At 37.3% G+C, this 18061-nt stretch overlaps 3 protein-coding genes across 5 annotated transcripts; 1 reads left to right on the top strand and 2 right to left on the bottom strand.

Moving 5' to 3' along the window:
• Positions 1-794: 794 nt before the first annotated feature.
• Positions 795-9450, bottom strand: LOC111213109 (uncharacterized membrane protein At4g09580-like). 3 transcript variants are annotated; one of them, XR_007326265.1, is made up of 4 exons: positions 8450-9450; positions 8152-8330; positions 1185-1355; positions 797-1103 (listed from the first exon to the last, which is right to left on the bottom strand). XR_007326265.1 is itself a non-coding variant. In XM_048762924.1 (3 exons), exons 1-3 carry the CDS (start codon positions 8689-8691, stop codon positions 1348-1350), a joined length of 429 nt encoding a protein of 142 aa, XP_048618881.1. In that variant the 5' UTR covers positions 8692-9450; the 3' UTR covers positions 795-1347. The 3 variants fall into 3 exon arrangements, 2 of the variants coding, with proteins under 2 accessions (XP_048618881.1, XP_048618880.1); XM_048762924.1 differs by having other exon boundaries at positions 795-1355; XM_048762923.1 differs by lacking the exons at positions 797-1103; positions 1185-1355 and having other exon boundaries at positions 7934-8330.
• A 525-nt stretch (positions 9451-9975) lies between these two features.
• Positions 9976-13120, bottom strand: LOC111199013 (uncharacterized protein At4g04775-like). Its single transcript, XM_048762922.1, has 2 exons — positions 12940-13120; positions 9976-12455 (listed from the first exon to the last, which is right to left on the bottom strand). The coding sequence occupies exon 2, from the start codon at positions 12442-12444 to the stop codon at positions 11884-11886; it is 561 nt and encodes a 186-aa protein (XP_048618879.1). The 5' UTR covers positions 12445-12455; positions 12940-13120; the 3' UTR covers positions 9976-11883.
• Positions 13121-15838: 2718 nt separating this feature from the next.
• On the top strand, positions 15839-16672 carry LOC106350259 (uncharacterized protein At4g02000-like). The gene has a single exon (XM_013790167.2). It carries the CDS (start codon positions 15839-15841, stop codon positions 16670-16672), a length of 834 nt encoding a protein of 277 aa, XP_013645621.2.
• Positions 16673-18061: the final 1389 nt, after the last annotated feature.

Here is an 18061-nt window from a genome sequence, read left to right as displayed (position 1 = left end):
CCATGCCTAAGCTAAATTATCAGTAATAACTAATACAATTATTTCCTAATACTAAAGTGATGAATCCAATAATATGTTAATAAACTTGAAACATAATTTAAAAAACATAATTTTAAACGCCCTAAGTTTTCGAAAGAAAATCAATGATAACTACAATTGAAAAAATGATCCAAATCGATGTTAGCTTTGTAATATTAATAGACCCTCTCAGTTTCATGCTTTCTATTCCATTAATCAGTTTTCAGCATAATCTCTCAGATCGTTTTGTTTACTTCTCTTGGATTAAAGTTCTGCAGACTTATCAAACGTTTATCCATGTTGGTGTCTTTCTTAGGTGCCGGAAAATACGGCTTCATCCACTTAACGATAGAACAACAGTCCATATTCCTCTCTCATCGTTTTTTAATTTCATGTGAAACTATGAGGCATAAATGTCTAGCAGCAATGAATGTACTAAGTTTTTCTTGGTTGGTTTATGCTTTAGGCAGCCGTTCCAAGTTGGGTTGGATGATGTTATTGTTCGCTGAGCTTTGTAACACATATTATAATATCATGTTTGGGATTCTAACCTTAGAACTAGACCTTCGAAGTCCAAAGCTGGCAAAAGGTCCAAGAACTTCTCGTCAAGATATTTGTTTAGTTTGTGAGCTTCTCTATTCAAGTGAAGGCGAGAATAGCGTTTGCACTCGGCATCCTCACGTGTCGTTAGAATCGGCTTGAACCCCACGCGAAGAAATTTCAGGCCAGGCCACTTTAATGGATAATTTTGATTTTATAAACCTAAGCCTATAAACATGTTGTCAAACGGCCCATGAAACCCATTTGCGATATATTTTTCTAATACATTTTTTGAGTTTAAAAACATTTAGAGAACATGTTGGTTTTGAGTCCTAACATCCTAAATATATACACAAAGAGTCATCATCGTATGCATGTGATAGCTTTGTCTTATGTTTCCATTTGATCTTGTTCTTCTTCTAAGCCTTCTTCTTGCTAATTAGGGTTGGAGTCACAGAGAGCACACCGATGAGAAACAGAGTCGCCATCGAGCTGAAATCATAGAGATCTCCCAATGATTGTTGCTCTCCAAGAGCTATCCCAGCCTATGCCACAAAACCAAAGACATTCATATACTCACTGAAACCGTAAGATCATAACAAGGAAGATGCCAGAAATGAACATACCCGGACAGTAACAAATGCAGCAGGAATCAGACCGATGAACGTAGCGAGGAAGAAGATATGGTAAGGAACATCAACAATTGGAGAAGCAACATTGATGAAAGTGTTGGGCAATGTTGGTGTTAGTCTCAAGAACAGCATATAGTTCAGCAAACCGTCTTTCCTTCTAGCAACCTAAGAAAAACCAAAACACCCTTTGAGGATTATTCATAGAATCTAGGCCTGCAGAAATTAACCGAACCAAGCTAAACAAAAAAATTGGTTTCTGGTTCAAGTTAGGTTAATAGTTCGGTTCAGTTCTGCAGATTTATAGAAAAAATGGTAATCATATGGATAATCAGTTAGTTCCGTCTTTTACATATTTTCTATAAAAAATTTAAAATCAAAATATATATTGATTTATACCAAATCAAATCGAAATCATATCCTAATTTCAAACAGAAGTATTCAATCTAACCAAAATTATCCAAATTTTAACCAAAAACGAACTAACCTATTAATGAACCGAGTTTATTTCGGTTCAGTTCGGTGAAATTTTGTGACTCCATATAAACCAAACTCGCAGGCCTAATTGTTTGCATCGAAAATAAGGACAATGTTATAAATCATGGAGTGGATTGCCATTAACCAGGTCCGGCCCAAGACCGGTCTAATACCTAGAAGATGGAGAGATGGTCGAAGTCCTAGAAAGAGGAGAGAGAGAGCCGACTTCAGGAGAGAGAGAGGCGGCCACAAAGCTTGGAGAAAAAGAAACTCTTTCCTTTTCCTAATAGATGTAATCTTTCCATTATTATGTATTAGTAGTTGTCCTAATCCTAATGAGTTTAGATTTTGGATACTTTCCATTTATCTTCATCTTGTAATCCTTATATAAAGGAACCCCCTTGATCATTAATAATAACACAGAAACATTCAGTCTCTAAACTCTCTAATTACAACACGTTATCAGCACGATTGACTCCCAAAACCCTGAGAAAGAAAAACCCCTAACCATAAACCTTAAATCCGGCGCAACTTAAAATCGATCTATCTCTCAAACTCTGAGGAATCAGACGACGAGCTACATATCATCTTGAAGCTCTTGACGAGACGAATCCAACAGCGTAAACCGTTCGTCGATCCGATCTCAGACGCGCCCCCACTCGCAGAAACAATACGCGGCGCCGTCTTGGTCTTTTGGAACCCTAATCCGAACCAACATGATTTTCTAGCCAAATTCAAATCCTGTGAAAGATAAGTTTATCATACCTTAGTTGTTTGATGATATCTTGTTCAGATTATGGTGTTCATGTAATCTAATACTCCTTGTTTTTATTTCATGAGCTAAGAGGAGTTGGTGCAAAGATCTAATCCCGAAGAACCCTAACTTGTTCTTGCTTCCGTTCCGGCTTGCAAACACCCGATCAGCTAAAGCTCTTAAGCGTTCCTGATCTTAGACATTCACAGCTTCGTGTACATAACAGAACCAGCTCACGTTCGCGTCACAGCCAGCTCGCAATTCAGATCAGCCGCTTGCAGCAGCTCGCAAACTAGATTAGAAGAAGACGCGTCCCGATCGCGTCCGACTACCTCAGCACACGTCCGTGACCAGACGCAAGACGTTCCAGATAGCTCGCGTCCCGTCCCAGCTTGCGACCCGATAAGGATCCAGCTCGCGTCCGTGTGCAACTAGAGGTTCATCTGACTTTGGTGGTCCGGTTCAACCCTACAAAACAAAGGTAATTTGAAATCTGAAAACAAGAATCGAATTTGGTTGTTTTGTAAAGATTGAAACCTTAAAATATAATCTCTAAAACTAAAGGCCACATGTTAAAATAGATCAATCCCCTATGAGTAAATTGAAGCTCTATAAGTTCGATCTAAAACCTAAAAACGAGATTGATCCATTGATCAATTAAAATCAGAACTTTAAAAGGTTTTTGAATCTCAAATCAAATCCCCATTGATCAAAGATCAAAGTTTTCGAAATCCCCTAAAACCCTAATTTTGGAAAATCGGTTTTAATTTTGAGTTGAAACTTGAGTGTTTGATTGATCGCCTAGAGCTATGATTAGGATTGTTTTAAAACTTGAATCTGAATCTTGTTTAAACTAAAACCCTAATCTCGAATTTTAAAATTCCTAAAGGCTTTAAAACCTTAAATCTCTCATTACTTAAAGCTTGAAAGATTAATTTAAAGAATTTACATATTGAATGAGAGTTAGGTTGCTAGATTATTTAATTCTAAAACCTAATAGATATGCAACTAAGAAATAGGATTGAATGCATTTAGATCCCGTTTTGTATATGGCCGTGTGGCCTAATGCATTGTTCATACTCGCGGCCTTGTGCCCTTGATTGAGATTAAAGCCGTTTGGCTTAATGCATATCTAAGTGGCCGTGTGGCCTAGTATCCCGATGGTTATATAAACCGGATTGCATCATGATCCGATCCTTAAGATCGTTGTATCACATAATGGCAGTGAAGTCTAAGCATCACAAAACATGACCTTGTGGTCCAAGTATCATAGAGAGACTTATCAAATCATATGCACTGATTATTTAATTGGTTGCAAGAATTCTAAATCATAAATTGATAATATGATTTCAGATGCCGAGGATTATACCATTATAAATCTCTCTGGAAGATATTATCCAGAATGGAAATGAACACTTCAATTGCCCTGAAGTCTAGAGGACTCGGGAAATGTATCATTGAAAGAAATGATGAAATTGAAAGTGAAAAGTTAAGAGTTATTACAATAATGCGCCATCATCTCACTGAGGAGCTGAGAAATCAGTATCTACATATTGAGAATCCTCGTGACCTTTGGACATAATTAAAGTCCAGATACACTATGGTATTATTACCAAAGGTCAAACATGAATGGATGAGTCTCAGATTCCAAGACTTTGAGATAGTGGCCGAGTTTCACTTTGCCTTGTCCAGGGTCGTGTACCAACTGAGATTATGTGGAGAAGAGGTAACAAATAATGATTGTCTATTCAAGACATACTCCACATTTCATCCAAAAGATTTGTTGTCAAAACATATCTACATAGAAAGAGGTTCTACCACTTACAATGACCTGATCTCTTGCCTAACGGTGATTGAGAATGACAATGTACTAAAGAGGAGCAGTGAGATGAGATACCCTGATACAAATAAGACCGATATAGATCAGGATGAATCCAAGGGAGCCGTGTCCAATATAACTCAAGGAGTGGCCGACATGTCTATTGACTAAGAGAGATCTCGACATTTTATTTTAAAGTCCTTGATTTGTGATTTGCTTTAACCTAATTGTCATTCACGATTTTACATATACGATGGAATTGGTTTTGAATTCATTATCTTGCCTGATCTTACTTGAACATATGAATGATTCTATTTTTGCCTAAAGAGCATAATACCAAGTAAGAAATCATGAAAGGGGTATAGTAAGCCTAGTAAAGAAACAATGGCTAAGGCATTGCCTAAAGGGCATTATACACACCCAATTATATGTGACCCATTGAATTATAAATGGTTTCCAACTAGAAACAATGGGCAAGAAGGAAACAAGTTCCTTCGGTTTTAAAGAAAAACAAACGCCTAAGACCTTATAAGTGGTCGAGACTAAACCTATGATCTCTACTGATTTAAAACTATGATATAAGATCAGTATGATAAGAGGCAAGAGAAGTGGTGACTATACTGATATATCCCACGAAATTTTACACTATATGGCATGATAGGATTAGCCATCCTAAAGTCTAAACTTGATGCAAAGATTGAAAAGGCACAGAGTTATCCCGTAAAAGATTTCACGTTGTGAAACATGTACACAAAGGGAAACTCATTAGGCTTAATTGTCCCAAGCACCACGACCTTATAGTATGGTCATGAGGGGGAGAGAGGATAAACCCATGATCAATACTACATGTTCGTGTACCACTATGGTCTAAGACACCATGTTATATGGCTCGGTCATTACTCGGCCATAAAGGACCATTCCTCGGCCGTAGAGGCCATGATACAAACGGCCAAACCAAAGAGGCCATTACCCGGCTAAAGAGACCATGAGAGACATGGCTCGGCCGCAAAGGCCATAACCGGCCGAAGAAACCATCACCTATAAATGATCGGCCATGTAAGCCATTACCTGTAAGACTAAGACTCTAAAAGTCTATAAGCTTGGGGACATTATGAATTTACATGTATAGAATGATAATATGCATCAGGCCATATAAGTGAGCATAGATATTCCCATCTCAGATTGAATACGGGTCATAAAACCAGACATACACCATCTTAAGAGATTTTGAATAAACCACCACATACATACATGTGTCGTCTAAGATGGAACCTCAGAAGAGGATTGAAAATATATAAGAATAAGATCTTCTCCACGAATTCAAAGGACCCTGAGCCAAAACATGGGTGATTAAAATAGTGGCCATGTACGGATTGCATGAAACAAATGAATCCGGATATTCAATATTAAAGGAGAAAGATTATAAGCTGGACAAAGAAAGATTAAAAGGTAAAAGAATGATAAGAATGGTTTTAACCATCATTGTCTTGACAAAGATCCTCGGACTAGAGATTATAATTTAAGACGTCCAAAGAAAGATTATATAAAGCTAGCTAATTGAGAAGCTAATCGAAATGCCAGACGCTGACCCGAGAAATGACTAACCAGCTTAGCACCAAATGAATGTCCTAGAAGAGACATAATCAAGTTGCTATAGAGTCTATACAAGATAGACCAAGTGTTCCATAAGATAAAGGAATCTCGGATAGAAAAATGGTGCATAGAATACATATCCGAGATTATAAGAGAAACCATACCAGACATTGAGAAAAGGCTGCGCAGCTACACATCTAAGGTACCGAACCATGTAGTCTTGGGACGCCAAGCTACTAGGTAACAAAGGTCCTGGATAATGAAATCTCAAAGTGATCAGATCATGTCTGGAACATAATGGAACCACATGAAAGTGTCGACACACACACACATTTGTATAAAGATACATAAAGTTATAGCACTTGAACATAAAGAGATGAACGAGGATCATGAACCCACGAAAGAGTACTCATACAATCATAAAAGATCATAGAGATTGGAAAAGATAAAACTTGGAGGTTCAAAGTATCTAAAAGAGAGATGGGCGTATTGGCCATATACATATACAGAAACGCCATCTGATAAACCAGTGAAATAGATGGATCTTGTGAGATAAAGAAACCGTGAGAGAAGGCACATGATCACGAGGTCTAAGAGTGTTCATGTCTTCCTACTTAACAACATTAGATTATAGCTTGTTACACAAGGTACTCACAGAGATCAAAGGAACAAATTATAAGGAGATAAACTCCTATGTGGTGGATGTTGCTACAGATTTTCGAAATTGACAATGGTCTGGTCATAAGAAAGAAATTAGATACAAATGATGTAGTAAGCAGCATATGGATCACTGGATAAGATGAAAAAACAGCTTCGTTCCTAAGCTGATTCATGGACTGAAACATAAAGCAACTGCATATAGTATGTAAAAGAAATTGATCACGCATGATCATTGATCTTGGAGTTGTATAAAAGACAATCCAATACAGTCCATATATTTGAAATTCCTTGTGATTATACTAAACCTAAAAGAGGTTAGTAGGCATAGAATAAATCTATGTGGATGTCCGACCAAAAGCGTTCGGTCCCGGCCCTTCAACTAAAGATGTCCGACTCTGTCCATCTAAGGGCGTCCGGCTCTTCAGCAAAGAACGTCTGGCTCTTCTGCTAGAAGCGTCCGGCTTTTAAGATTAAAAGACATCTGGCTCTTCTTCTTGATCACGGGCTAGTAAAGACAAAGGATCAACCAGATACAAATGTATTGTAATCCTTAAGCTTGTGAAAGCCGAGATCTATGACCTAATAATATATATTTCAGTGTGTGATATAATCCACAGCAACAGAGGTCATGAGACACCATCAAGAGATGGATAAAGGACTACAATGTCCGAGATAGATATGGTACTGCCTAAAGGCAAAGAAATCGATGACCACATCCATGAGAGTGTTCGACCGCAGAGCCATAATAAGAGATTATAAACTCACAGCAAAGATCATTGATCTTTAACACTCATGAGACAAGTAGTGGACATGTATAGAAAAGATATATGACCCAGACATGGATCGGCCAGACAGATACATAGGTTCATGATAACCATGTCTAGTACATTGTCCATAAGTACTTGGTTTATCCGACCATAGTAAAGAGTTAAGAGTAGACGATCACGTCTAGACTATGGACACATGCAAACACTATTTGCAAAGACCCAATAGTGATCCCCGAAAACAATATGGTTCACATTATTTAGCACACATGCTTTACCGGGACACTCGATGTCAAGAGACATGAGAAACGACCTAAGAGGTCAAAGTGGTCTAGATACGGCTTAGTAATGAACTTGGCCGATTACTCCCTTCCTACATATACAGGAAAGATCACGCACCAGATGCGTAGAATGTAGAAACCTACACTGAGGTTCACATCAGGGGAGTAGTGCGTGTTGTACTATTTTTCCTTCATTATGGTTTTGTCCCACTGGGTTTTTCTGATAAGGTTTTAATGATGCAACATGAAGCGTACTACAAATCATGTATGGTTATGGCATCCAAGGGGGAGTGTTATAAATCATGGAGTGGATTGCCATTAACCAGGCCCGGCCCAAGACCGGCCCAATACCTAGAAGATGGAGAGATGACCGAAGCCCTAGAAAGAGGAGAGAGAGAGCCGACTTCAAGAGAGAGAGAGGCGGCCACAAAGCTTGGAGAAAAGGAAACTCTTTCCTTTTCCTAATAGATGTAATCTTTCCATTATTATGTATTAGTAGTTTTCCTAATCTTAATTAGGACAGAAAAAACTTGGAAGAAGACGAGCTTGTCGGGCCAAAGCGAGAAAATCAAAGGTCTACCAATGAGCTTAGAGAGTAAGAAGCAAGAGGAAGCACCAGCTGTTGCAGTGGAGACAACAAGAGCCATTCCTTTGAAAACTCCAAAGAGAGCACCAGCAAGCAAAGACATGAACACAGTTCCAGGAATCATGAATGTCTGCATAAACACATACACCAAAGAATATCCGACAAGAACTTGAACTGTGTAATCACTTGTGTAAATCTCCAGGTTATCTCTGCGACACACAAAAGCTCTAAGATGTTAAAAATCATTCATCCATTGATTCTATAGATTTGCAATTTCTATAAAATAAACACAGAAGCAATCAAATTATAGAAACGTTTAAAAATTGACCTGAGGATCTGAAGGTCATGGAGATTACGAGGTAGCTTGAGGAAGCTGTAATCAGATTGAGGCATTGTGAGATAAACGCAAACAAGGCCAATGAGAAACCCCAGAACGACGCCGGAAGCTGCCGTGACCTCCCAAAAGCTCAGAGAATATCTCGGAGTCACCGATTTCGTAGGTGTCGGCGGATTAACGTCGCATATTGTTGTTTCTCCTCCTTCTCCTCCTCTTCCTCCTCCTCTCTCCATCTCTCTCTCCTCAAACGATCGGGTCGAAAAGAGAGAGAAGAGGAAGGAGAAGAGAAAGGGAATATTCGAATTTTGAGTTCGAAGGATTTGTTTTGATTTATGTTAATCTAATTAAAAATAACACAAGCTAATTTTATTAAAATTACTTGTGGCCCTAAAATTCTCGTCGTTTACAAGTTTTAGCCCCAAGATTTATATATAAACGTGCATATCGTATAGTATACCCTAATCATTATAATCTCGTATTTTGTTAATTTTATTTACTTGGGAAATAAACAAAAAAAAATTGTTGCTAGTGAAATATCATAGATGAACGTATGAGTTTATTTTAGATTACGTAAGTATTAGGCAGACAAAATGGAAATTGAGACGTCCCGTCAAGCAAAATGGGGAAGGATCAAGCAGAAGAATAAATGGAACTTAAAATAAAAAAAAACTCTTTGCCCCAAAAAAAGGGAAAAAGAAAAAACTCTTTCTAAATATTTTCTTAAACTCCTCCTAAAATCAAATTATATATACAAATATATGTGCTGGTTTGAAAACTATGACTACTAATCTTGTTGGTATAATCAACATTAAGGTAACTTTAAATATTTATTCGAAAAATTCTTGGGTTCACTCCCTAAGGTTCACCATCCAATAGTGTTTAATTATTTGATATTTGATATCTTTTAAAAAAGGAAATAAAATTGAATATCCAAATTAGATTATATTTTTAAAATAAAATAATAAAAATACATAAAAATAATTACAAAAAATAAATTAATTAATATTGTTAAGTCTTCAGCAAAATACTAAACCCTATACCCTAAATACTAAACCCTAAACCCTAAACGTTAAACCTTAAACTTTGGATAATCTCTAAACCGTTGAAAAATCTTAAACCCTAAATCATACATTAAAAACTAAATTTTAATAACACTAAACCCTAAATCCTAATCATTAAACTCTAAACCCTTGGGTAAACTCTGAATCCTTGGGTAAACCTCTGAACTCTTGGATAAATCATAAACTCTAGGTTTAATTTTAAATATTTTTGATTTAGAGTTTATGATTTATCCAAGGGTTCAGGGTTTATCCAAGGGTTTAGGGTTTAGTGATTAGGGTTTAGGGTTTAATGTTATTAAGATTTAGTTTTTAATGTATGATTTAGGGTTTAAAATTTTTCAATGGTTTACGGTTTATCCAAGATTTAAGGTTTATAATTTAGGGTTTGGAGTTTAGGATTTAGAGTATAAGATTTAGTATTTTGCTAACGGTTTAACAATATTTATTTATTTTTTTTGTAACTATTTTTATGTATTTTTATTGTCTTATTTTTAAAATATAATCTTATTTGGAAATTCAATTTTGTTTCCTTTTTTTTAAAGATATCAAATATCAAATATTCAAACACTATTGGTCGGTGAATCTAGAGTTTATTTCTCTATTTATTCGCTTGCTGTGATTATAAACAATAAATCCATAATCAATCTCGATTTAATAATCGATAGTGTAGTGCTTTGGCCGCGGAGTATGGAAGATGGCACGTTTAAAAAGGGTTATTGACATGTGCCCTTTAATTTGTAGATGCCTATGTTGCTTCACGACAAAAGTAGTTTACATTGATACACGAAGATAATTCTATACTTAATTAAGAAATTCATTTCATTATATTCGTTTCTGTCCATTTTTTTCCCTATCAATCCGGTCAGTCAAGTTACCCCTAATCATTATCTCATAGCCGTTAATTTGTCAAAGTTAATCCATTTCCAAACTAAACTGTCGTTACTATTTAGATCATACGCAAGTATACACTATGCATTAACCCACTAACCCTTATATGTACAAACCTAGAGTTGCCTCTGAAACATCGTCTTGCTAGTGTCGATGATTTTGAAGAAAGAAACATTAAAAAAAAATCGGGAGGGACAAATGCATGACAAGGTGAGACAATTGTTGACAAAACGCATCGTATGCGTTGTCCTAGCCGCGAGAGAGGCTTTCACTTTGTTAAGAACCTCTGAGTCAGGCTTAAGCTTGTAGACTCTCTGGAGGAGTTGGCAGGTCAGGATGTATATATCCACCTGGTAAAGATTTTTACAAACTGAAAAGAAAGAATAAACAGTTAGTGAGAAGGCATTTTTGGTCATCTAAATTTTATTCATATAGAACTTGAGGAATAACCTTACAAGTTACAACCCTAAGTCAAATAGTAATGGTAATCAAATACCAAAACAGAAACAAACATAAACAACTTAAACGGAAATTAATCTAAACCTGCAAGCGAGCCGTGCCTCCTGAGAAAAAAAACACAAGAGCCTTAGGAGCACCACTAACCCTAGCACCCCGCGAAACAGTGTTAGCACCGGTGCTTAATTAAGCACAATAAGCACAATAAGCACATGTGTTTAGTTTTTGTGTGGATTCTATCCACTATTATATTATTTTTTTGATAAACACTTCCCTCTAAGCACTTCCATTAATCATGCTCTAAGCCCCCTGCCTTTAAATCAAAATTTAAGACCCCACTTATATAGACAAGATATTAGTTCACAAGTGTTATCTATGCTTGCATTCAGATTTGTATTATATGGAGTTTGCTTATTCGATATTTTTTTCTCTACATTTTAGTTTAGACTCTCTTTTTGAAAATTTTAATTATAAACATTCACTATTTCTACCACTTTAGTTGTTTGTACGTACCTTTGCCGACTTATGTCTCGTTCCGCTGTATTTCAAACGTTTTCTTTTAATCTTTAGAAGACCAAAAAAAACACATAAAAAACTCATGAAAACCCATTAAAAACTGCCGTAGGGCACCTGCAATGGTGTTACTCTTAATTGAGTCTTTAGCAACATAAAACTAATTTTTTTTTGAATAGTTAAGGATCTTCATACTTTTGTTATGTCTAATGGTGTACTTCAATTTAAAGTCCATAGGAATAAAAAAATAATTTATTTTTTTAAAAGTGAAAATTTTATTTTTATTTATTCCATGATTAAATAAAAAGATAAAATATTTATTATTTTTCAATCACCAAATTTGTTCCAAATATTTTCAATTAAATCATTTTTCAATCGTTGATGTAAACGCTTATCGTGAACATCTTCCCGAATGCCGAGCATATTAGCGATATTTGTAGGCATGTCGCTTTTACTTCTTTGAAGCTCTTCCTGTAACAACATGAGATCAAACAGTCACAATTTTTTTTAACAAAAATGCATAAAGACCAACCCAAAAGCACAAGAGAGTAACTTACAAGACATATACATGACCGCCAAACCTAAAAAAACTACTGCAGAGACCACTAGACAAACTTCCATTGCAAAGGCATTTGTATTAAGCCCCGATTTTTTCTTAGATAACTCACAGACAATCTTCTGTAGCTTTACCAGCTTCTGCTCACACTCAAAACCTTGATCCTTAAGCTGCCTAAGTTGTGTCTGAAACTCACGCATCTCCTCCGTAATAGCCACGTCCCACCATTTCCAAATGTGGCAGTCCCCATCATCGACATTTCGGCAGGTGAAGTACCTTCTCCCTGGATCTTTAGCCGTGGAAGATATTGCAACAACAGGGTCACCACCACAGTAGCATATCCTCGGGATTCCTTCATCACACTCGGGTTGAGGTTGGTATTGAAGCGGCTCAGCAATATGGTAGTTACTCTCAGCTTCATCCCCGTACAGTTCAGCTTCAGCTTGAATAAGTGAGGTTATGTCGTACTCATCTGATGAAGAAGACTGGCTGTATGAATAATCTTGTCCCATTCTTCGTAAACCTGAAATAAATCATGTAACCGAAATCAATTGAAACAAGCATTTGAATGAACATATAATCTACATGACTCTTAAGTACATTCAACTTCTTTGAAACCAATAAGTACAAAACGCTAGTAACAAGTGCTAAAATGGGATTGAAAACCAAAATTGTTATCAAAGCCTAACTACAAATGACCTTAAACCCCAAATCGAGTGAAAAAAAAAATTTGAAACCCCAATATCGTTATCAAACCCGGTCGATTGAAAACACAAAAACCCAACCGATTGAGAGGAAAACAACATCGAACGTAATCAAACCCTAACTTAAACCCCAAATCGACTGGAAAAAAATTCTTCGAAACCCTAATTTCAAAAAAAAAAATTGAATCCCCAAAATCGTTATCAAACCCGTCGATTGAAAACACAAAACCAAACCGATTGAGAGGAAAACAACATCGAACCTAATCCTAATCCATAAATCTGCAAGAGAATCGGAAGATTTACCTTGGTCTCGGGACGGATCGAAATCGCCAAAAATCGCCTTTCGTCGAGAGCTATTTTTTTTTCTCGGCTTCGGTCGCAAATGTTTTTTTTTTTTTTTGATAGAGCAAAGACGAAAACCGACCGGACCACTCAGGTTATGACACGTCGCTAAGGATCAAATCCGTTCAATCCTTAGTTACGGACTAATCCTTCCCTTTCTCGGCTCGTATATTATTTTGATAATGCGACGGACTCGTTAAGGATCACGCACGGACCGTGTTGCGGATGGTCCTAGGTTTCCTAAAGCGTTCGCGTGACATTGCCTGCAAGAATTCATAATTTTGGTAAATGTTGATGATGTCTTTCCATTATAGCATATCCTTCTTAATACGATGAGAGACTATCTCTCAATCCATTGTAACCAAAATTTCATAATATTTTAGTTTGCAACTCTTACGAAATTCGAAGTGATTAGACGGATATAATATTAAATTTTGATAGGTAAAACCACCCATATGTTTTTCCGTAAATCACTGAAAACAATTTTTTATTATATTATGATTCAGATGCGTTGCTTAGAAGATCTGGAACAAAAATAGATTTTTTTTCCCATAAAAATGGGGTTAAGTAAGCATGTATATGCATAACAAAAATGAGGGGTGACAATTAGTTCTTTCGTGTGCTAACTATATTTTATTTATCTACTTATTGCCGACAATCTTAACTCTCTTGTTCAACGTACTTATTACCGCCAAAGATAATTTTTAAAAATATGAATATAATTGTTTAATTACAAACTCATTACATCTTAGCAGTCTAGTAATTTCTTAAAACACGGTTGCACGTTACTCGTATTAAGGATGTTAAGAAAATAATGAAGATGTGTACAATAAAACATAATCCATGCGTATAATAAAATGCATATAGAACACCATACATGCTATATGTTGTTATAAAGACAAAATACTACTTATACACCAAGAAAAGCTTTGGTCATGCTTGACTACTCTGTACGCCACTAGCCATAGATTTCGTAACGAGATCGGTATATACTTGTGGCATACAGGGAGCCAGGCACGACTATAAGAGCACATACAAATATATAATATATTGTGTAGAAGATTTCTATAAATGAATGTGGGATGGCTTATACGTCGGTAAAGAATACAGATGTGTTCGTAGTTCATTTGGGATTAGGAGAGAAGTGAAATCAGAGAAAAAAATGGCGATTGTTCTTTAAGGATTTTTGCAGATAGGTGTAAGAGGAATGGTGGCACAAATATATAGAGGTGAAAAAATAAACTAAACTTTGCTACTACTTAAAATAATTTGAAAGATGGAACAAAAGTTGGATTGTGTAAGGCAAATATAAATAATTTTATAACTGAAAAAGTGAAAAGTACACTTTATCTTAACAAAAAATCATATTTTTGAGTTGGACTTCCCGCAAAGAAAAATATACCTTATCTTAACAAAAAAAATCATATTGTTGGGTTGAGCTTTTTTTATTTACACGATTATTATATATAGAGACAGTGTAAGAGGGAAATCAATATGGATTCTCTTTTGTTAAAGGTATGAAAAAGACAGAGAGCGTGCAACACTTTGGGTTACTTTTATCTAATTTAATCGTTTTCAAGTTGTTTCTGATACCTTTTTCATATATAATTCGTTTAAGAAATTTTCACACTATTATTAAAGATAAAAAGGACACATAGAGTATTATACAAAAGAGTACGTACATCAGTCTTCTCATATTATAATATTATATGGGCCACGAATCATACCATCATTACATGTGCCTAACATTGACACTTCAGTCGAGACCTATTGGCTCTAGCATGCACGATATTATTCATTAGTCGGATCCCATCTGAATCATTCAAAATTAATAACAAATATTAGAAAGTATGAATAACATTCACTATTGAATTGAGACCTTATGTATTTGTTTTGACCCTCAGGTTTGAACCGTCTTTTAATGAAATAGACACTAGAACTCACATATTACAATTATGTTAGATGTCTCTTGGGTCACTCGTTTAATGTTTGATGTTTGTGAAGGATCATCAGAAATGTTCATGTTTGCTTAATGTTCGTTTTGAGTTTATTATGATTCAAAACTAACTGATAATGAGTTTATTGGTCCAAATCATTATATATTAGTGATTAGCTTATATTTCAATTGGTTAAGAATATTATTGTAATCAACCAGTGAAAATTAACTTGACGACACGTATAAAACTGACATCTCAAATAATATTATAGTGATTAGTGTTGATTTTTTTTAAAAAAAGACTTTCAACATAAAATTTTAACACTACTTTCCAAAATATAATAGTTTTTATCAAACATATTTCAAACCAAATCCTATTTCAAAACTGGTAATAATTTTTTCTTGACATTTTACTAGAGCCAACAATTGGAGCTTTAATCTATGTACATTTGAGTTCATTGTAAACTTTTTATTAAAAATCTATTAACATGAGTGGATTAACCTAATTCTCTTATAATATTATTCTTGGTCACATTAACCCGTAATTAGAATCTTGACACTTAACGGCTGATGTTAGGCTTCACATTTTTTTGAAGTGAAAGCCACATATAAAGAGATTAAACGCTCTCAGGCACATTACTCGAGGAGCAAAACCAAGGCTGGTTTTCTTCCTCTTTGGTCAACTCTGAGCTGTTTCTACCCTTCTGGTTTTGGTTTCCTACCCGGTTTTTTTTCCTTTTAAGGCAAGTTTTTTCAAAAAGCTGATTTTGAGCGCGCAAATCACCACCCTGTAGCGGATCTCCGGCAAGCTTGGGTCGACAATGACTCCTCAAGCCACTGCTTCCACTACTCCCTGTTACTTGGAGCTGCTCGTGCTACCTCCACTTTCGATAACCAGATCTACAACCAAGGGACGACTGCAACATGGCTCCAAGACATCACTTCTCCTCGGACCACGAGAAGATGCAAGAACCCTTCTGCAAAGACCCTCCCCGCCGACGCATCAAAGCTCCGGAATTCGATACATATGCACTGATAAGGGACAACGCACTCACTGTGATAGGAAGAGTCACGAACCCTGCTGAACAACCGGTAGGAGCCCTTATTATAGCTTTGCCTAGGAAATGGGATCTTAAAGGTAGAGTCACGGGCTCAGATCTAGGTCACAATACCTTCCAGTTCCGTTTCGAGTTGGAAGAAGACCTGCAGAACGTACTCTCGGCCAGACCTTACCACTATGCCCACTGGATGGTCATACTACAACGGTGGGAGCCAGTCCTCTCGCCCCTCTTCCCTTCTCAAATTCTTTTTTGGATAACACTCCACGGTCTTCCCTTACACTACTGGCATGAGAGAATGATCTATGAGATAGGGCAAGATCTACGGACTTTGGAAGACTACTGTATAACAAAAACTTCAGCAAAGATAAGAGTCAGCGTGGACGCTCTAAACCCCCTTGTCAAAGAGGCACTCATTGAGTTTTCTGCTGGTGTAGAACTCCCAGTCTCACTGGAATATGATGGGCTTGAACTACACTGCTCCAACTACAACAGTCTTGCTTACCTAGCTAGGTTATGCCCCCTCTCATCCAGATCTGAGGAGGTTAACTCCCACCCCAGACACAGAAAGGCAGCACGAAGTAACTCCTCTCCCCCAAGGCGTCCCAGACGCTCTGAAGAGTTGCAGACACAAGTGAACAGAAGGTTTGAAAAAAGACCAATCACCTCAGAAGAACCATTCCACCAGAGGCTTGATTGACACGGAAGACCCTTTGGAGATAGACTACCTCTTCCCGTTACACGACCCCAACTTTTAAGGAACAAACTCACACCCCGCCATGAGGGAAACAGACATGAATATGGAGAGCCTATTCAGCGTCATGCACAAAGAAGACCAACTTTATCACCCCCTACAAGGGATATGGCCCCAAAGAGTCGGCGTTTCTCTGATAGAATTGGCCAAAGTCAGAACCCCAACCTCCAGTGGAGAGAGCGAAGAAAGAGAAGCCTATCTCCAATAGCTTCAGCACGGGCAAATGAGACTAATCAGCTACAGACTCCTCTACATATCTCGTATGAAGCTAGACCTCTCCTGGAAAGAAACTTAGAGATCACCGACTACCCAGCTCAGGCGAAAATCCCATCCGCTGAGCAAGTTATGAATGACCTGATTGAGGTCACACACCAGTACACAGACGTTGATGACCCGATAGAAAGGGCTACGCGTATGCAAAGAGTGGCCCATGGAGAGGAATACAACTTAATGACAACCACAACTGCTAACATTATAGCAGCAGCGACCTCCAACCTCGTCAACTAAACATCAACGGAGCCCAGGCTTGACAACCAACATCTAACGGAGCCTAGAGCCACTGACATTCCTGAATCTTCAAACGCAAGGAATTCCCGAAGGAATCAGGGGACTAGAAGAGTCTCAGCTAGCCCACGCGTGTTCCTGGGAGCCAGTTCAGGTAGAAGACTACTATCTCAAGTGCATGCTGGCCCAGCAAGACATGGTTTTCCCCATGCTTCTCCCATTCAACAGAGACGCTCAGTTACTACGAGGTCAGACACAACACACACACAACAGGAGAACCCTCATGATTTTCCCACGATCACCATCAGCTTCCTTAGTCGCCTTGAGCTGGAACTGTTGTGGTCTTGGGAATCCCATGACAGTCCAAAGGCTCAAGGACCTAAATAAAAAAAATTCCCCTGATATCATCTTTTTGCAAGAAACAAAAAATCATGAACAAACTGTGCTTAATGAAACGGAGGAACTTAACTTGGACCTTCATTACTTGGTCTATCCCCACAACCAAGGAGCAGGAGGCCTTGCGCTCTTCTGGAAGAACGATATTAACCTACAGGTACTATCTTCGAGTCATAACCATATCGACACTCTTATCATATTTAAAGATCACTCCTTCCATAGTACCTTAGTGTACGGTGCTCCGGAGATTGTAAAACACCAGGAAGTGTGGCAACTGCTCACTGACATCTCAGAAACAAGAAATGACAAACCTTGGTTCTTAACGGGAGATTTCAACGAGATTGTAAACAATTCCGAGAAAACAGGAGGCAAAATACGGCCGGAAAGCTCCTTCACACACTTCCACTCCTTTCTCTCTACATGTGATCTCTTTGA

This window comes from Brassica napus, chromosome C7 (assembly GCF_020379485.1).
Source record: "Brassica napus cultivar Da-Ae chromosome C7, Da-Ae, whole genome shotgun sequence".
NCBI lineage: Eukaryota > Viridiplantae > Streptophyta > Magnoliopsida > Brassicales > Brassicaceae > Brassica > Brassica napus.
Note: the sequence above shows the minus strand (reverse complement) of the source record. Positions and strands in the feature narration are given on the sequence as shown.